Below are 21,328 nucleotides of genomic sequence, written 5' to 3' on the forward strand. Positions count from 1 at the left end.
CCAATGCAGGAGACGCAAGAAACTCGTATTTGATCCCTGGGTCCGGAAGAGGCCCTGGAGAAGGAAATGGCAACCTACTCCAGTCTCCTTGCCTGGAACATTCCATGGACAGAGAAGCCTGGCAGGTTACAGTCCCTGGCGTTTCAAAAAGCCTGAGAGGACTCAATGGTGAACACGCCCTCACCTCCGAACTCCCCTCCCAGCGGGGCTGCCATCTCACATTGAGCAGAGCTCCCTGCCCTACACAGCAGGTGCTTGCTGGTTGTGCGTTTAAAATATAGCAGCGTGCACATGTCCATTCCAAACTCCCTATCCCTTCCCTCCTGGCAAACATGTTAGTTCTCTAACTTCCTGCAAAGGAAGCTGATGCATGTCTTGGGTTCTTTAATGGAACTGTGCTTAAGAACTCAGGCTCTGAGCCAGTCTGCAATTTAAAGACGATTTCAGCACCTACTCCGCCGTGATTCTGGACAAGTTACACAATCTCCGTGCCTCGAATTCTTTACCAGTTAAACAGGCAGGGCACATTCATGATTCCACAAACATGACTGGAGACTTCCAGGCTGTCAGTCACTGTGCTAGACAGCAGCGAGACCACTCCGTGGAGGTCATATTCCAAAGCAGAAGTCGGACAACCATGCTAGTCTCAGAGTTAAAGCCTCCTAGCGCAGGAAGAAAAATGGATTAATTCCTGTCTAGAATTTAGTACAAACAGTAACCCATGACAGGGAATTCTCCGTAAAAGCTACCTATTATTTCATAACGTGCCCTTCTCCACTAAAAACTGGTAAAACTCTCGGGAAAGCAGGTTATTATGGAAGACCTCCCCGCCTAAGAAGACACCTCTGGGTCACACCCTCCTCCCCGGAGTAAATGCCCCTCACCAGCCTTCACCCACCCATCCACCCGCAAAGACGCGCGTCAGGAGGCTCTCTCTGCCAGAAAAGTCTGCCGACCTAGCAGAGTCGGTGCTGCAGGGTAAGGGACAGGGGACACCGCGCCCTACTTCGGCCCGAGCTCTCCAAGGTGCCCTCGAAAGCAGGGCAGCTAAACAGGCGCTCCCCGCCGTTCCCGGCCCACGGACCAAAGGAGGCCTAAGCATCCAGCCAAACAACAATGGCGCGCGCGAGGGCGGGGCTGCGCGCGCAGGGGCCTCCGGGGGTGGGAGGTGGCCCGCGGCTGGAGCCGCCCCGCGGCGGGCGGGATCACGTGACCCAGAGGCTCCGCCCCGCCAGGGAGGGCTCTGAGCGCGGGCGGGGGCGCGGACGGAGCGAGCGGGCGGGCGACGGCGGAAGTGACGGAGGGGCGCTCCTCGCTACGTGCGGCGACGTGGCGGCGAGGCCGGCGCCCGGCGGCGGAAGTGGCTCTCGCGCTGGGACTGGAGTGTTTGTGTTTTGGTTCGCGGAGGAGCCGGCGGCAGGCCTGAGGGGAGGAGGGAGGAGGAGGAAGAATCAGTGGGAGCTCGAGCGCCGGGCGGCGGCGGCGGCGGAGGAGGAGGAGAAAGGAAAGGGGAAGGCGGAGCGGAGAGGCGGGGACGGAGCCCGACGGGGGCGGCACCGCGGCGCGATCCCCGCACCGTCCAGTCTGAGGGGAGCGGAGCGACTCGAGGACGCGCCGCCGCCGCCGCTGCTTCAGGCCCTGCCTGGGCTGCGTCTGGAACCTGCAGCCGGAGCTTCAGCGCCACAGGTCCGCGCGCTGCGAGCCCAGGTAGCCCCGCCAGCCTTCCGCCCGCGAAGCGGGTCAGAGCCCGAGTGGTCCGCGGGTCTGGGGTCACAGGGGCCCCCAGCCTTCCTGCTCGCGCCGGGGCCCGGGACCGGAAAGCCGCCGGGAGAGGCGTCTCGCCCGGCGGCCGCGGTGGCCCCCTGAAGGGGCCCCGGAGGCCAGGGTTTGGGGGCCGGCCGAGGGAGCGGCGGGTGTCACCCAGTTCCCTTCTCAAGATGGCGCCCCGAGAGCGGCCCGGAGGCCGCGGCGCCGCTGCCCCGTCCCGGCAGCCGGGTAGGGGTCCGCGGCCGGAGTCGGGCTGGGTTCGGGGAGGAGCGGGGAGGGATGCGCGCGGGCCGGCGGGCCTGCCTGTTGGCCGGTCGGAGCTGCTGCCGGTGGTTCAGGTGTTCCCCGAAGAGGAACCTGGGCCTCTGGCAGGTGTGAATTCGGGGAGCTCCGCCCACCCCGGCTCCCCGAGCCGGGTAATGGAGGGAGGCGGCGGCCCGGGGAGCCCGGCTGTCTAGGGGCTCTTGTCTCAGCTCTGGAAGGTAAGTGCGGCTTGAAAGCAGCCCGACACAGCTAGGCCGCCGAAGCCCTCAGACGGTAGAGCCCTTTGAGCGTGCTCTGCTGTTCGCCTCCCTGCAAACTGGCTATTCTCTGAAGACTTGCAGACTTTGTAAGCTCTGAACGTCATAATTCACATACTTGGTTTTTGTCTTTTGCTGAAGTGGAGCCTAAGTGTCCAATCAGTTGCCTTTCACATAACTACTGGGGGAAAAAACCCACATGGACACAACTGCGATAATTCCGGGCAGTTGAGAAACTTGATTCTTAATTTAAAATGGGGATCGTAAGAGCTTCTTAGGGTTGCTGTAAGCCTAATTCGTGGAATGGTGATTGGCATAAAATAAATGCCTAGTAAATGTTAGCTGCTGTCATGAATTCAGTTTTGATCAGAGAGTACCCAGAAGGACTTTAACTACAGAATAGCAGTTATTTTCAAAAGATTTAAAATGCATTTTCTGCAAAATCTTTGCTTTTGGGAAACAAAAGTTTGTAATGAATACAAATGAATATCACAAAATATAGCTTTTAACCTTAATGTAATGCTAACTGCATTCATAATTAGATTTAGTTAGGGTTTTTGTTTGAGGTCCTTGGAACTATAACCAAAGCTAAATCTTTTTTTTCCCCCTTTAATGAGCATCTGATGTTTTCCCTGAAGTTTAGGGAGGACTGTAGGAAGTCAGAGCATGTTGTCATTGATGAGTGATTCAGTTTGCTGTTCTGTAGGTAAAGCTGGAGGTGTCTCAGTTGCGTTGTGTGATACGTGAAGTCTGTTGGTGCACTTTCAGTTTACTTGCATTCTCTTGATGTTCGGTCGTCATTCCATCAAAGGGGCTCTGTAATTGCCTGTTTTCAGTCGCTGCTGTGTGTTGACCACTGTATCAGAAATATTTTACGTGTATATTCTCTTCTCACAGCAGTTATGAAAACTGGATATTCTGGAGTAGAGAGTTTGAAATGAAAGCAGTTGCTCCAGCAGAAATTAGTATAGCTGTATCGAATTAGATCCCCAAATGGAGTGTGTTTGGGAGTGGTGGGAGGATAGATGTGAGATTGGAGCATTTTTTTAATCACAGAAAATTCTTTATGCAGAAGTAGGAAGAATAGTATAATGAACCCATCAACTAGCTTCAGTTATCTTGTTTTGTTTATACCCCCATTGTTTGGGAGCAACTCAGATCTATTACTTCATTTGTAAATATTTTAGGTACAATATGTATTACTGAAAGATAAGAGGTCTTCAGTGCTGCCGTTTAGATAAAGTAGAGGTGATTTTATTGTCTTGATGTATGGTCTCATAGATACGTTTATTAATGAGTTCATTGTTAAGAGAGATTCTTGTATAAACTCATTTCATGGGCAAGACAAATTTCTTAAGAGGTACCTAAATGAAATCTAACAGTGACTTGAGAAGGAGAATCATATTTAATGTTATTAAGCACATGGTCAAATTTTGATTAAAAGTAGGAGAAAGCTATTACAATTGATTTGTGAGTAGCTTGGAAAATAGTATTTTAAAAGTTTGCTAATATCTTTGAGAATTATCATTATTAAATAATAAAAGAAGACTTAGAAGTTGTGCTTTAGGCTAGTTTTTTGTAAGTGTGTTAAATAGAAAATAATGACACGTTTAATTGTTAGCCCCAAAACTACAAGAGTATAAGTAAATAAGACACTAATTCACTCACCATACGGAGAACCGCGGTTAACACTTGCACGAATGATGTATTTGAGAACGTGAGAATACAGTATTAAATCCTTTAGCCACCAGACATAGATCTACTTAAAATATTGCTCCAAAGTTACCATTAAATAAAAAGCATGTGCCATTTAAAAGGAGCCTTCAAATAATAATGGCTGACTTTTATTGAACTTAACTGTTTTAAGCTCTAAGATTTTTCCCTTAATTGACTTAATTTTACTCAAAACCGTTTTAACCTAAGTAATCTAGTTCCAGAACCAGAACTAGTCACCTTTCAGTTTACATGGGTTGAAACTCAGCTCTGTTGAAGCTCTGTCACAGTAACTGTGTGACCTCAGTCAAGTCACCTAACCTTTCTATGCCTGTTTCCTTATTTTTTAAGGATTGGAATAGGTAACATTACAGGATTGTTGAGTGGCTATGTTAAGTAATTAAAACCATCTGGCACAAAATTGAGTCTTTAATAAAGGTTAGGTTTAAAATGTTTACAGAGCCTTAAAAATTACAGAATGATTTTAGGCTCAAAGCTCATACCTTTACTTATTAATCAAGGCAGTGAATTAAAGTAAATGACAGTGTCCAGTAGAGACTATAATTGTCGTGTATTGCTGTGTTACAGGCAAAATTTTAAAGTGATAATATGAGGTTTGCTTTGTTATGCTGATTTGTATTTTTAATTACTTCATATTTGTTTTTTTTTTTTTACAGGTTTCTTTACCTCCAGAAAGAAAAGAATTGACACCTTGCGTCCTGGAAGTTCATTTAAGAAACTGAAATTAGGGACTTCTTTCAAATTTGGACATGGCTAATCGAGGAGCAACAAGACCCAACGGGCCAAATACTGGAAATAAAATATGCCAGTTCAAACTAGTACTTCTGGGAGAGTCTGCTGTTGGCAAATCAAGCCTTGTGCTTCGTTTTGTGAAGGGCCAGTTTCATGAATTTCAAGAGAGTACCATTGGGGGTGAGATTTTCTTTTATCGTTTCTTCATTTAATTGACTCATACATTGACAAATAAGATTTTGCAGTTCTGATTGTATGATGATGGGTAACTAAATAGGTCACAGAGTGAGTAAAAGAGCTGAGCTGCAGACTCAAACTTTATAGCTTGATTTTTTGATAAGATAATGTGTTTTAATATTTTGATTTCCTGGTTATCTCCAAGATGATAAAATACAGATGCAAACATGAGTAGAATCAGTGTCCCAAGTCTCAGATTTGATTGGTATCTTTCTTGATACTGTTTAAAAGTGTTTTCAAATTATCCGATGTCTGCTGAATTGTGTTGGCTTTAGAATGAATGGTGAAAATAGTAAAAGTAAAGAGGAAAAGAGTTACGATTAAAATTCTAAATAACTGGACTATTTACAAATTACACTGATTGGCAAAATTAGTTACATTTTATTAAACATGTTTAAGAATGCTCCTAGGGTGAGGGAAGAGAAGAAGTGAGTGATTAATGAAGAGAGACATGAAAGGGAAATGAGACCTGGAGAGAAAGTGAAAGAAAAGGGGAAAGAGGTGACATCAAGACTGCTTACAGGGACGGTGTTCACGCTGAGGGGAAGGAACGTGCAGGACCAAGAGGACACAGCCAGCAGTGCCGTACTGGGAAGAGATGAGAAGCGAGATCCCTGAACTCTTGCCTGGAAAATCCCATGGACAGAGGAGCCTGGTAGGCTGCAGTCCATGGGGTCGATAAGAGTTGGACACAACTGAGCAACTTCACTTTCACTTTTCACTTTCATGCATTGGAGAAGGAAATGGCAACCCACTCCAGTGTTCTTGCCTGGAGAATCCCGGGGACGGGGTAGCCTGGTGGGCTGCCATTTGTGGGGTCGCACAGAGTCGGGACACGACTGAAGCGACTTAGCAGCAGCAGCAGCTGGGTATAGCAGTGGGGCAAAGCCCTTTTTGGTCCTGCTTAATGTGTCAAATGAAGCTTTTGAATTAGGTAATGTCAGAGGAACCACACAGCTTTAAGATTGACACTATTTTGCAAGAGGTGTGTAATTAAGCAGGACCATATTTTTTCAGGTGTTCACGAATATATTTTTAACCTCATATTTTAAAAAGTCAAATACTTTTTTTAACTTCTGAAATACGTAAGGCAGATATTCTTTGGCATGTAGCAACTTCTTGGGAGTCCATCTTTTAAAAGCATAACTTATGCTGTGCATTGAGTATATGATCTCAAGTAAGTACACTGAGAATTATATTTATGATTTCAGATTATTCCTTTAACATAAATTACAAAACTCGGCTATCTTCTGACTTTTCTGTAGGAAATACAGTGGACAACGGCTATTTCCTATTTAACAGACCAGCAGTGTAACGAGTGACAGCCAGCCCCAGTGTTTGGGTGTCATGTTACAGTGTGATTCTATTTTATTGTTAATACTTCATATCTATTTATAATGAATGAGCATCAAAAATACAGTCCTTTACATGAGTTTTTTATTTTGATTCAGAAATCTTGGTATCTTTAAAAATTGTGTTGAACAGTATATCACACATTCTTTGTTGTTTCCTTGTTAATGTATCTGTGTATATGTGGTTTAGTAATGAAATATTACCTCTCAAGCTTTAGCCTCCTCCAGAAAACAAATTGGACCAGAAGTAACTAGTCCACATCCACATAGTATATTAGTCACTCAGTTGTGTCTGGCTCTTCGCGTTCCCATGGACTGTAGCCCACCAGGCTCCTCTATCAGTGGAGTTCTCCAGGCAAGAAGAAAGAGTGGGTAGCCATTCCTTTCTTTAGGGGATCTTGCCGACCCAGGCATTGAACCCAAGGTCTCCTGAATTGCAGGCAGATTACCAGCTGAGCCACCAGGGACACCCAGCCCATATGGTAGGAAAAATTTTAAAGACTTTCAAGACTCTGCCCACCCACCTTCACCTGGTACAAAAGGTTAATTATTATAACTACTTTTTGGCAAGTGATTGTTGCTTGCAGCATTTCTCAAAATACACGTGCATTGTAGGCTAAACACCTGGGCCAAAATATGTTTGGGACTTGATATATTCTTACCCTCCCTGCCTTCACAGTGCATATTAAAATAACAAAAGCAGTGAAGTACTGTAGTAAAGAACTCAAGTCCTGGTAAATGTAGCCCAAGAGTAGAATTTTTGTTTTTATTATGGATACTCCCAATTACCTTCTAAGAGTACATTTTCCTAATGACATCTCAAGAAGGACATTTAAAAGAAAAGTTTAACCCCGTGTCAATGCATCATAAATATACATATCCTTTGATATGTGTGTATGAGTGTGTGTATATAATCTGTTTCCATTTAATACCAATTAGATTGTTTACATTTCATTAATGAAATTGTCAAAAAGTTTTCATTCTAACACGTAAAACTTCTAATACCTTGTGCTTGTACAGATTGAGTCTGGCTTTTTTAACCACCTTTAGAAGGAATTTACATCCAAGTTTCTGTCTTAATGGTTATTGAATACCTTTTTATTATGTTGACCACATATTAGTCCTGGTTTTTTGTTTGTTTTTGAAAGATAATTAACGTGTTTAAGGCATAAGATGTATTAACTTGTTTACAGAGTGAACACTGTTCTTTTATGCTCTTCGCTAAACAGCTCTTCACTCTGAAGGACTAGAAGCATCTAAGGATTTCAAGGTTTGAGTTGTTTAAGATCTATAACTTGTAGGTAATGTGTATTTTTATTTGGCTTATGTGTGGGAGGAGTTATCTAAAAATGAACCTGGCCAGATGTTTTTATGTTTCATTTATTCTTTATTTTAGACTTAACTATTTATGTTTAGTAACATGTAAGAGCTCACTTAAAATTTCCCTCTCTAATGGCATTGTAAGGTGGAATATATACTGTACTCTTGAATTTGTATATTCTAGAACCTTATAGTGATCAAGAACATTAAGATGTCTTCACTTTTTGTGGTGGTTCTTATACACGATGGCTTGATTTAAGAAAACAAGAATCCATGTTGTCTCCCATATCCCCGCCCCTGCCCCTTGATTCTCGAGCTCTCATAATGAGATGGGTAGTTGGGTGCTGGGTTTAGTGCTTTGGGGAGTTCTAGCTTATGGCGGGAGTTAAAGGCTGCGTGACATTTGTGCTCCTGCCATTTGAGACGAGCCCTAAGGTGTGCGGGGCGCTTTAGGCTCAGGTGGTTGCCTCCCTTCTTGTCTCATCTGGAGCCTCAGAAGCTCTTCAGTAAATACTTGTTGGGTGATAGGGCTGGCCATCTTCCACTTAACAACTTGAACACCTAAAGACTTCAAAGATTTCTAGGGAATTCCTTGTGTCAAAAATATTCTTGTTTTTAAAAAGACTTTCGCATGCTGTTTATAAGCAAGTGGATCATCAGGGTAAATTGGAGCCAGTTTAAAATGTACAATGAAAAAGCATGCAGTCTTTCGACTCTTCTTTTTGAGAGAGAAACGTTTGATATCACAATCAGTAAATGGAATAATTGCTTTTTTTTTTTAACTGATTGTTGTAGGATTAAAAAAAAAAAAACCATGCTGTTCGTCAACTACTCCAGTTTGAGGATCACAAGTGTTGTATACTGGTTACGTTAATCTGCTAGGCCTCTTTCAAAAACCATGGTCCTTCCCTGTCCATCAAGGATACTCTGCCTTGTCTTTACTTAAAGGAGTTAAATAACCAGCGTCTTCAGTTGTCTGTACTGAGGCTGCTCCCCTCTGTTGCCGTAGGTAGTCAGGGACTGGTTATTCACGAAACGGACAAAATAAGTGCCCTCTGTTTAAAGCTGTTTGAAGCAGTTATTAACCCTAAAGAGAATGTTTACATAATTATTTCAGGACTTTTTTTTTTACTAGAAGGACAAAGTTTATACTTTATTTAATATCTGTCCAATTTCCTCTACCTGGCTACCAGGACTTGCTTTTCTTTTCAGATTCAAAACATCTAATGGGGCAAAAGTTATTATTAAAAATTAAGAAAAACAAAGTTAGTTTCAAAGATACTGTTGTTGGTTTTACCTTACCTTACCAGTTTATGGAGTGAAGCATTGTGGTTAAGAAAGGGGTGTGGCCTGGGGATAGACTGTATCCACATTGTTTGATTTAAAATTCTAGCTCCAGCACATACCAGCTACGTCATCTCACACAAATCATACCCAGCTTTATTTACTCTTAATATGGAATGAAAATAACAGCTCCTAAATTTGACGGTTTTTTTATTAAATGTTAGCTATTACCTTTCTTGTCACCACTATTACTTTTTGCTGAGTCATTTTTATTACTGTTGATATTTTTCTGGTATTGTCATGACATGGCATTACTTTAGAATTGTGACTGTTCTACCAAGTGCATAGCATTTTAGGATTTGACAGTGTTAAAGAATTTTATGTCCAGATTTTCTTCTCTTGGAAATTTCTTATTGAAGATTGTAAGAGCAAATAAGATGTAAAAAAGATGCTTTATGAGCAACTGCTTCCTAAATTTGAGCCTTCCTAAAAATGGACTTCAAGTAGATAGCATTTATTAATACAACTATGTTTCTTTAAATTCTGTGTGGTAAATTCTTGCTTAACTACCCCAGCATTTTCTGGTTTTCACACAAGTGGTTAGTCATGTACGTTGCATTAAATGCCTGCTCCCCATGTCAACTAAGTTATTTATGGACATTTTCTTAGAGGGAGAAATTACACAGTTAAATAGAACACTACATGTATGTAGATACTAAAGTTGCTTCCTAAACTGAGAAAGAAAAGGCAGCTAGAAAATGTGAATTGGAATAACTTGTGTTTTTCCTGTAGTAAGCTTTCCACTATTGCCCTTCACTTGTGAGCCTTAAGAAAGACTTGTTTGTGTAATTGTAATCTGTACATTTGTTTGCTTCTTTATCTTTTTGCATCTGCATTATATTCAGTTGCCAAGTCGTGTCTGACTCCATGGACTGCAGCACACCAGGCTTTCCTGTTCTTTACAGTCTCCTAGAGTTTGCTTAAACTAATGTCATTGAGTCGGTGATGCCATCCAACCCTCTCATCCTCTGTCATCCTCTTCTCCTGCCCTCAATCTTTCCCAGTATCAGAGTCTTTCTCTTCATAGCAAGTGGCCAGAGTATTGGGGCTTCAGCATCATTCCTTCCGATGAATATTCAGGGTTGATTTCCTTTAAGATTGACTGGTTTGATCTCCCTGTAGTCCAAGGGACTCTCAAGAGTCTTCTCCAGCACCACAGTTCGAAAGCATCAATTCTAAAAAAAAAAAAAAGAACACATCAATTCTGCAGCATTCAGCTTTCTTTATAGTCCAACTCTCAGATCCATACGTGATGACTGGAAAAACCATAGCCTTGACCATATGGGCCTTTGTCAGCAAAATGATGTCTGCTTTTTAGTACGCTGTCTAGGTTTGTCATAACTTTTCTTCCAAGGAGCAAATATCTTTTAATTTTGTGGCTGCAATCGCTGTCCACAGTGATTTTTCCACAAGAAAATAAAATCTACAGTTTCCACTTTTTACCTATTTGCCGTGAAGTGATGGGACAAGATGCCATGATCTTAGTTTTTTGAATGTTGAGTTTTTAGCCAGCCTTTTCACTCTCCTTTCACCCTCATCAAGAGGCTCTTTAGTTCCTCTTCACTTTCTGCCATAAGGGTGGTGGTATCTGCATATCTGAGGTTATTGATATTTCTCCCAGCAGTCTTGATTCCAGCTTGTGCTTCCTCCAGCCCAGCGTTACTCATGATGTACTCTGCATAGAAGTTAAATAAACAGGGTGACAATACACAGCCTTGACGTACTCCTTTTCCGATTTGAAATGAGTCTGCTGTTCCATGTCCAGTTCTAACTGTTGCTTCCTGACCTGCGTACAGGTTTCTCAGGAGGCAGGTAAGGTGGTCTGGTATTCCCATCTCTTTAAGAATGTTCCAGTTTGTTGTGATCCGCACATTCAGAGGCTAAATTTAGCATAGTCATTGAAGCAGAAGTAGATGTTTTTCTGGAATTCTCTTGCTTTATTGGTGATCCAGTGGATGTTGGCAATTTGATCTCTGGTTCCTCTGCCTTTTCTAAATCCAGCTTGCACATCTGGAAGTTCTCAGTTCGTGTACTGTTGAGGCCTAGCTTGGAGAATTTTGAGCATTACTTTACTAGCATGTGAGATGAGTGCAATTGTGCAGTAGTTTGAACATTCTTTGCATTGCCTCTCTTTGGGATTGGAATGAAAACTGACCTTTTCCAGTCCTGTGGCCCCTGCTGAGTTTTCCAAATTTGCTGACATATTGAGTGCAGCACTTTCACAGCATCATCTTTTAGGATTTAAAATTGCTTGACGAAAATTCCGTCAGCTCCACTAGCTTTGTTCATAGTATAGCTTCCTAAGGCCCACTTGACTTCCCACTTCAGGATGTGGCTCTTGGTGAGTGACCACATCATTCATGGTTATCCAAGCAAAGGCATCTGCATATTGTTTTCAGTTAAAAGTACTTTTGAGAAAGGATAGAAGACCTGGGAACAAACCACCAGTGTATCATTTTCAATTCATGACAAAAATGATTTTTGAAATATACATTATTCTGTTACAGTGAGAGTTGAAATTTTTTGCAGTTAATCTTTTGGCTTCAAGTGAAACAATATTGTCTTTATGTGTAATAATGTTTCCTTATAAAAAGTATATATTCAGCATTTGAGATAGGTTGTATTACTTGAAGAAGTTAGTAAAGATTTGATATTTTATATGTTTGTACCAGTTCTGACCAAAAATATTTTAATAGTCTTAACTTCAGTTATTCTCCAGTGTCCTGGTTTTAGATGTTATCATAAGTGGCTACTTAAACATTGCTGTGAGTTAGGAACCAATAAGCTTAGCTTCAGTCCTGGCCTTGTTTTAGAAGAGTGCTGTTTACACACTGTAAAACGAGAGAGAATTGAGCTAGATGAGGTTCTTCTAGAGCAGACTCTTTTTTTTTAAGAGTGTGCTTTCTCCACATTAAACGAAGCAAGCAATACAGTTAAACTTTTTCTTCCTCTTAAAATTTGTTTCACATTTTGCGATCATGAATATCTGTTTGCCCTGTCTTACTTCATTCATTAATTCCCTTTGGTGCTGCTGAAATGTTCAGAGCTGTTTGGCAGAATCATTTTGCCAATTAGCTCTAACTATGGTGAGCCACCTCTGTTGATTCACTAATTTACTGCTTTTATTCTGTTACATACAGGCAAATAAGATTGTCAAGCTTCTCGAAAATTCATTTATTCAACAAACTTACCAAGTTCCTAGTACTGTGCTAAATCCTAGAAATCGAAGTTACCCTTCCCCCTTGGGGTCTCTCACTGTAGTGATCCGACGCTCCTTCTGTGTACTCTCCCTTATGATGCATGCTGAACCGGTTCACCTCACGACAGCATCATTGGAGTCCTCACAAGAGCCTTTTGTTAACAGGCCTCCTAGTGGCAAATAGGGATGTATTAGAGTGAGAAAAGAACAGGAGTTATTCCAGGGACTTTTGGAGTATGATCATTGGCTGTTTTGATTTAAACATGAACTCTGGGTACCAAATTACTAAATCTCTCAGGATGAGAATGAAGTCATATACTGGATTTTGAAAATAAAAAATAATCCTTGATGTTTTACAAGTGTTGCAAAACAATATTTGAGGTAAGTGTTGGTAAACAGTGTTCACCCCTTTTTTTTGGTAATACAGATGAGGAAGGGTAACAACAGAATGAGGAGTCAGTCGTTCATGGTTCTGTATTCCTGTTGGCAAAGTTGAAGGTATTACTAGCAGGCACTCTTTGGATTCAAAAAGAAGAGAATTACGTGATGATACGGGACTTCAGTCGCTCTGTAACTACCAGACATCATCAGCATTTCTCAGTCAAATAAAATAGTTACTCAGGGACTTCCTGGCGGCTCAGTGGTTAAGATTTAATGCCTCCACTGTAGGGTCACAGGTTCAGTCCCCAGTCAGGGAACTAAGACCCCATGTCCCACGTGGTATGGCCAAGAAATTTTTTAAAATGTTTTTAAGTTATTTATCCTTGTATATTAGAACCTAGAGAATCCTAACTTTGTAATCTATTGTATTCATAAGTAATTTGTAAATTTTAGGAAAATGTGACTTCTGTGAGACACAGGGTGATTTTTAGGATCCCTTGTAAGGTGATTTTAAAGTTGGTTACATGTTATACGATGCACTCATAGGATTGGCATTCCCATAGTGTCATCTAGACCTTACTATGGCTTTATGAGGAAATGCTGATTTTATAGACAAGGAGACTAACGTAACAAAAATGATACAGCGGAGGTTTTGCACCTAAGTGACAGTTGGGATTAAAGACAGATCTTTCTTCTGTGCAGTCTGTATTCTGGAATTCACGAAGTTTAGGGTCAGGATATGAATGATGTAAGCATTCTGTTATAATTAAATGTGTGGTACTTGACAGATGCAGACCGCCCTTATGTATCGATTTATAAAGAAAATGATGTGAAAGTATTTTAAATAAAAATTTAGATCACTCATGTTCCAGAGTTAGTGCCATGGTGTCCATCTTTATGTCAACCACGTGTCACATTTTATTTCATTAATTTGTTCTTGTGAGTCAAAATTCAAATGGTTTCCTTCCTATCTTCTGCCTACTCGGTTCTTTTTTTCCAGAGATTCCCTGTTTGCTCAGCGGGTGAAGAACCCGCCTGCAGTGCAGGAGACACAGGAGAAGTGGGTTCGATCCATGGTTTGAGAAGACCCCCTTGAGGAGTAAAACGGCAGACTGCTCCAGTATCCTTGCCTGGAGCATCTCATGGACACGGTAGCCTGGTGGACCACAGTCCAGAGGGTCGGAGAGTCAGACAGCCTGAGTGACCACACACAGGGCAGCCGCGTGTTACTCTGTCCTTGAAAAGTTACTGTTACATTCACATCTGTGTTTTCTCCACTTTGTGTAATCTAAAACATGTCAGACTGTCTGCAGTATGCTTTTTATTTTTCTCCTTATTACTGTCCCAGTTATCTGTTGTTCAGAAACAAATGACTCCAAAGCTTAGTCATTTAAAACAATTATTGTCTCTTGGTTCTGGGGGTTGAGTGGGCTTAGGTGATTTTCTGATGTGATGGCGGGGGGTCAGTCCTGGGGCTCGCGTCACCTCAGCATGTCTGGGAGCTCAGCTCGGGCTGTCGGCCAGAATACCTGCCTATGGCCTGCCTCCTGGTTTGGGTTCCTCAACAGCATGTTGCTGGATTCAAGCATGAATGTCCCCAAGATACCAGGCAGAGGCTGGGTGGCTTTTTATGCCCTACCCCCAGAAGTTCAGAGATCCCATCAGTGATGCTCAAATCACAGGCTTGTACAGATTTGAGGAAGGAGAGCCAGTGTCATGTTTTAACAAGAATATGCTGAAATCTTGTGGCCATCTTGGAAAATACACTGATTTTTTGTACCATTTTATGAAGTATGTCCTCATTTTTCTTGGCTATATCAACATTCCATTGAATGGATCCTGTGAATATTTTTTATCAGTTCTAGGTTCAGATTTGCACAGTAGTTTTATACTTTGGGGTATTAACAGTGCTGCAGTGAATAATATCATAGTCATTTCTTATGTATTCCAAGTATTTTTGTAACAAATTTCTTGAAGTTGATTGCTGTGTCAAAAGTTAGATACTTTTGTAATTCTGATGCATTTTCCCCACTGCCGTCCCCAGCAGTGCACAGAATGCCTGTTCCCCTATTGCAATAGCTCAGGGTACTTTCACGCTTATAGATCTTTGCCGTTCTTACTTGCATTGATCTCTGCATTTTTTAGTGTACATTTTCCCCATAATAGGGATGAGGTCAAGCATCTTTTCATATTTGAGAGTCCATTATGTTTCCATTTCCTGTAAACTATAACTTCATGGTATTTTTATACAGAATCAGTTGTAGTAATCATATGACTGTATCCTGTTCCCTTTATTAGCGATAATACTCTATATCTCTGTATTCATATTTATTTTAGTAACTGGTAATCTATTTTTTAACCATACCATTATTGTTAGACATTTAGTGTTTACATTTTGTTTGCTGTTTTGGGTAATCATCTAATATTGAATATATTCTTGGAAATTTTTCCCCTCTGGACTTATTTCTGTAAGATCAATGTGTAGATGTGGTTACTGAATCAAAGTAATTTAATGATTATGGTATCAAAGGAATTTTGGTCTTTTCATCACTTTTTTCTTCCCTTAGAGATAGATATTCCCAACTTCCTTGGGCCTTGCTTAGCATAGATAATTATATCTGGGTTTATAGGTTTCTGAACTTCTACTCTGGGGTTTGGAGAAGGAAATGGCAACCCACTCCAGTTCTCTTGCCTGGAGAATCCCATGGACGGAGGAGCCTGGTGGGCTACAATCCATGGGGTCGCAAAGAGTCGGACACGACTGAGCGGCTTCACTTTCACCTTAGTCTTCTCTGTCTCTTCTTGCTTTCTTTAGTTTGCCCTTTTCCAGTCTTCTATTATAAAATTCTCAGGTACTAGAACTTTTATTTTAAACTCACTTAGATAGGATTATTGCTAAGCATTAAAGGTCACTTTCAAGGCCAGTATTGTTTTAAAAGTCTGGTAGATTTCTTTCGGGCCTGGGAACTATTAAGTGCTAGATTCTTGAACCAAATGGAGTAGGAACATCACCAAAGAGAAGGAGGGAAGAAGCCTCCTTTGCAAAGTAGCCTGGGCACTGTCCTGCACATTACCTTTGATCTTCTGCCATTTGAAAATGATAGGTCTGGGTGTAGAATTTTCAGCATTCATCTTTCTTAGTGTTCTCTGAGCTCCCTGGATATGTAATCTGATGTCTGACATCATTTGGGGAAGATTCTGTTTTTATTGCCTCACGTATTCTGTTCCTTTTTCTTGCGATGTTCCCATTATGAATGTCATACACCTTTTGTAGTTGTCCCAGAGTTCTTGGACATTTTGTTCTATGTTTTCCAGTCTTAGTTCTCTTTACATTTCAGCTTCGGAGGGTTCTGTTGATAGACCTCAAAGTCTGAGGTTCTTGGCTCAGCTGTGTCCAGTCATCTGAGTAGTCCATCAAAAGTGGAGTGAAGTGAAGTTGCTCAGTCGTGTCCGACTCTTTGCGACCCCATGGACTGTAGCCTCCCAGGCTCCTCCGTCCATGGGATTTTCCAGGCAAGAGAACTGGAGTGGGTTGCCATTTCCTTCTCCAGGGGATCTTCCCGACCCAGGGATTGAACCTGGGTCTCCCATGTTGTAGGCAGACGCTTTATCGTCTGAGCCACCAGGGAAGACCTATAAGTCCATCAGAGGCATTCTTTATTTCTGTTACAGTATTTTTGATCTCTGCACTTTTGGGGGTCCTTCATATCTCCATCTCTCTGCTGACATTGCCCATCTGTTCTCAGCATTATGTCTTCACATTAGGGTTCTTAGCTCATTAATCCTAGTTGTTTCCAATTCCCAGTCTTTTAATTCCAACATTTCTGCTGCTGATCTGGTTCTGATACTTTTTCTGTCTTTTCAAACTGTTTTTTGCCTTTTAGTATGCCTTGTACTTTTTCTTGCTGTCTGGATATGATACAGTAAGTAAAAGCAACTGCTGTAAGTATGCTTTTACTAGCATGGTAGAGTTGTTGAGCAAATGGTCATTTTTTTTTCTCCCCTGCCTTAGACAAGACAGGATGGCTAGAATGGGCTGGAATTAGAAATTTCCCTTCTCCCAAGTGGAAGGATAGAACTGGCTTAAGTTGGATATTTCTTTCTCCAGGTCCGTTAAAGTGAAGTCACTCAGTTGTGTCCGACTCTTTGCGACCCCATGGACTGTAGCCTGCCAGGCTCGTTCGTCCATGGAATTTTCCAGGCAAGGATACTGCAGTGGGTTGCCATTTCCTTCTCCAGGTCTGTTAAGAGTCTGATAATACTCCCAACAGGTTATGCTCAGATCAGCTAGTTTCTTATGTGGACGGGCTTTGTTAAGAACATGATGATCTCGTCTATTTCAGAATGGTTCCTTTCCCCTCACCTTGCCAGAAGCAGGAGAGGATTTCTCTCTGATATTTACTGTGAGAGCCTAATCTAGTTCCTGGTTGTCAAACCCACAGGAGTGTGGTGCCTCCCTTCCTGCTGGCTTCTCCTGGAGTTTGTCTGTTTATGGTTGCTCTGGGTCTCTTGCTTCTTGTGGGCTTTTTCCAGGTTCAGTGATTGGGGGCGGCTTCTCACTGCGGTGCTGGGCTTCTCACTGCAGTGGCACCTCTAGGTGCAGAGCACAGGCCCGAGACACACAGGCTTAGTTGCTCTGTGGCATATGGGATCTTCCCAGACCAGGGACCAAACCCATGTGCTGAGCATCAGCAGCGTGTTCTCAGCCGCCAGGCCGCCAGGGGATGTCCTGCTGGAGTTGTAACTCAGGCTTGTCGGCAGCTGGCCTCCAGCAGTTTCACCAGGTAGTTCCTGCAGCAGCGCTGGTCTCCTCAGGTGACTCTGCTCAGATGCCATGCTTTTCTGTACCAGCCTGTCTTGTTTCTCCAGTTTGGGGCCAGTAGATTGCCTTGCTAAGGCTGTATATTGTCACCCTGTTTATTTAACTTATATGCAGAGTACATCATGAGAAACGCTGGACTGGAAGAAACACAAGCTGGAATCAAGATTGCTGGGAGAAATACCAATAACCTCAGATATGCAGATGACACCACCTTTATGGCAGAAAGTGAAGAGGAACTAAAAAGCCTCTTGATGAAAGTGAAAGTGGAGAGTGAAAAAGTTGGCTTAAAGCTCAACATTGAGAAAACGAAGATCATGGCATCTGGTCCCATCACTTCATGGGAAATAGATGGGGAAAGAGTGGAAACAGTGTCAGACTTTATTTTTCTGGGCTCCAGAATCACTACAGATGGTGACTGCAGCCGTGAAATTAAAAGACACTTACTCCTTGGAAGGAAAGTTATGACCAACCTAGATAGCATATTCAAAAGCAGAGACATTACTTTGCCAACAAAGGTTCATCTAGTCAAGGCTATGGTTTTTCCAGTGGTCATGTATGGATGTGAGAGTTGGACTGTGAAGAAGGCTGAGCACCGAAGAATTGATGCTTTTGAACTGTGGTGTTGGAGAAGACTCTTGAGAGTCCCTTGGACTGCAAGGAGATCCAACCAGTCCATTCTGAAGGAGATCAGCCCTGGGATTTCTTTGGAAGGAATGATGCTGAAGCTGAAACTCCAGTACTTTGGCCACCTCATGCGAAGAGTTGACTCATTGGAAAAGACTCTGATGCTGGGAGGGATTGGGGGCAGGAGGAGAAGGGGACGCCAGAGGATGAGATGGCTGGATGGCATCACTGACTCGATGGACGTGAGTCTGGGTGAACTCCGGGAGTTGGTGATGGACAGGGAAGCCTGGCGTGCTGCCATTCATGGGGTCGCAAAGAGTGGGACACGACTGAGCGACTGATCTGATCTCTGATCTGAGATTGCCTTGTAACCTCACTTTTTCAGATCAAAGAAAAATTACTGATTTTTCAGCTTTTGTAGTTTCTCCTTTGAACTCTTGAGTTCCTGATGTGGGATCTCAGTTCCCTGACCAGGGATCAAACCTGTGCCCCCTGCATTGGGGACATGTAGTCTTAACCACTGGATTGCCACGGAAGTCCCTGCAGGAATTTCTTTTAAAGTACTGTTTAAATTATTCAGCAATGTATCTGTTGTCCGTAAGTTAATTGTCCTTCATAGGGACTTGCCTGGCTGTCCAACAGTTAAGACTCCACACTCCCACTGCAAGAAGTGTAGGTTCCATCCCTGGTTGGGGAACTGAGATCCCGCAGCCATGCGATGCGGCCAAAAAGTGAAAAAAAAAAAAAAGTCTTTCATAGACGTGTATCCAAGCTAAGTTAGTTTGATTACCTTTTCCTTTTGGTGTTTGTTGGGGAGCTTGTCTGACACTGGTTACTAGCTTGTAACAGCCTCTCCCCTTTCCTCCCTTCTCTCACGTCTCTTCCATTTCTTCCCTGCTCCTCTTTGTGTTCTGTGCCTCCATTCTGCCCCCTAGTTTAGTATTTGGGGCGGCATTTTTACACACACCCAGTCTGGTGAGTCCCCTTGGTGTGGTGACCACAGCCTGTCAGCCTTGAGGGTTCAAACACTGGTTGTATCTCAGGTGACCAGGTGTGGTGCACTAGCTTAATACTAACCAAGTTCAAACTCCTGCGACTAACTTGCAAACAGTAGCGTTAGTGTGCTGGTAGGTGTCTAATATGATCCTGTTCAGCTGGACATGTGACTAGCTCAGTCCTGGCTAGTAGATTCCCTTAGAAGAGTAGTGTCCTTTAAGAATAACCATCAGGCTATGATTGTGAAATAAAAAAACACATTGGCTTCTTTTACTGTTTTGTCATTTCTGAAAAAAATTAACATGAATTAGTCTTTTAAAAAGTGTATCTTCCTCCTAGACAGTGTTAGAGAAAAAGTGATGATTAGCGTGTTTTACCTCATTCTGCATGACTTCATGCAGACTCTTCCTTACGTATCATTATGTGCTCCAAGATTATAGTCATTTGGCAGCAATTATCTTCAGATGTTGCATGAATGATTTGTGTTAAGATATGCATAATAAATTTTGTATAATTTTAACCATTCTAAATGGACATTTGGCGTTAGGTCCATTCGCGTTGTTGTACGGGCATCACACCCAACCCTACACATTAAACAGTAACGCCCTATTTCCCACCCCCACCCCTGTCAGTACCATCCTGTTGATGAATTTGACTGCTCTAGGAACCTCACTCATACATGAGAAATTAGATGATAGTGCCCTTTTATGACTGGCTCAGTTCACTTAGTATGTGATCAAGGTTCACCCATCTTGTGAAGGTGTCGATTTTTCCTTATTTTTAAAGGGAAAATAATATTCCATATGCCATATTTTGCTTTCTCATCCATCCTTTGATGAACTCTTTGGTCTCTTCCACCTTTTGCCTATTGTGAATTAACACTGCTGTGAATATTGGTGTACAGACACCTTTCACGTCTTTTGAGCATATCCCTGGAAGTAGAATTGCTGGATCATATGGTAACTCTGTGCTTAATATTTTTGAAGAATTTCTATACCATTTTCCACAGTGGCTGCACTGTTTAACATTCCCACTTTGAGTGCATAAGGTTTCAATTTCTCTACCTCTTTGTGAACTCTTTTTTTTTTTTTTTGCTGTTTTGATAGTAGCTATTCTAATGGGTGTGAAGTGGTATCTTGTAGTATTGATTTGCATTTTTCTAGTAGTGATGTTGAACATCTTGTCATGTGTTTCTTGGCCATTTGTGTGTTTATTTTCCCCCGCTTTGGCCATGCCATGTGGCCTGTGGAATCTTAGTTCCCTGACCTGGGATCCAACCTGGGCCCCAGCAGTGAATGCCCTGAGTTCTAACCACTGGACTGCCAGGAAATTCCTGGCCATTTGTATATCTCTGGAGAAATGTTTATTAAAGTTGTTTGTCCGTTTTTTTAACTGGGTAGTTTGGATTTTTTGTGTGTGTTGCTAAGTTGTAGGAGTTCTATGTATATTCTGGATACCAACCCCTTGAAAATGAGTGTTAGTGGCTCAGTCGTGTCCAACTCTTGGTGACCATGGATTGTAGCCACCAGGCTCCCCTGTCCATGGGATTCTCCAGGCAGAATACTGGAGTGGTTGCCATGCCCTCCTCCAGGTGATTTTCCTGACCCAGGAATCAAACCCAGGTCTTCTGCATCGCAGGCAGATTCTTTACATCTGAGCCACCAGGGAAGCCCCAGTCCCTTATCAGTCTCTTATCAGATGTTTAAGAACGAGCTCAGTATGATGAGTGTTAGATCATCTCATAGAGTGGGTTCACCTTGGGGAGCGCTGCTGTCTTCTGGCTGCGCTGGGTCTGTGCTGTGCCTTGCGGGCTTAGTTGCCCCAGAGCGTATGGAGTCCTGCTTCCCTGAACAGGGTCCAGCTCGTGTCCCTGCGTTGGGAGGCGGAGTCTTAACCCCTGGACCACCAGGGAAGCCCTGCCATGTGTTAATATACGATCTAGATGGTAAACTCTTTACCTTGCCGTTCTTCTGGAGTGCTTTCTGTTCGAGTTTAATTGCTGTGTGTGCTTTCCTCTTTGTCCCAGTCTATTTTGATCCCTTCTTAAGTTCTTCCTTGGCTTAGTTGAACTGTAACTCTTGTGTGAATGCTTTGTCTCATCTTTGCTCTAAAATCTAATGCTCTGTAATCTAATCTCCTATATACACATGCAGTTTTAATGGAAAATAAAAATGGCCTCAGCTTTTATTTTTTCTGTTGTTGGCTTTAAACCATCCATACATTCCTGTGTGTGTGCAATTTTATCATCTGAAGTCAGTGTTCATCTGTCTGATAAAATTCATTCTATTATGACCCTAGT

The 21,328-nt window shown here is 42.6% G+C and overlaps 1 protein-coding gene across 3 annotated transcripts in view; it reads left to right on the forward strand.

The window, feature by feature from the left end:
• The first annotated feature begins 1,319 nt into the window (after positions 1-1,319).
• RAB5A (RAB5A, member RAS oncogene family) overlaps positions 1,320-21,328 on the forward strand; it is a 33,539-nt gene continuing 13,530 nt past the window's right edge. Inside the window, exons 1-2 of one of the 3 annotated variants that reach the window (XM_024991173.1) lie at positions 1,320-1,707; positions 4,679-4,934. In XM_024991173.1, coding sequence (XP_024846941.1) covers positions 4,772-4,934 — 163 coding nt within the window. In that variant the 5' untranslated portion in view covers positions 1,320-1,707; positions 4,679-4,771. Of the gene's footprint in view, positions 1,708-4,678; positions 4,935-21,328 lie in introns of those variants that run through there. The other 2 variants (XM_024991178.2, NM_001076186.1) reach the window with 2 other exon arrangements.

The sequence above is a fragment of the Bos taurus genome, chromosome 1 (genome assembly GCF_002263795.3).
Source record: "Bos taurus isolate L1 Dominette 01449 registration number 42190680 breed Hereford chromosome 1, ARS-UCD2.0, whole genome shotgun sequence".
NCBI classification, from domain to species: Eukaryota; Metazoa; Chordata; class Mammalia; order Artiodactyla; family Bovidae; genus Bos; species Bos taurus.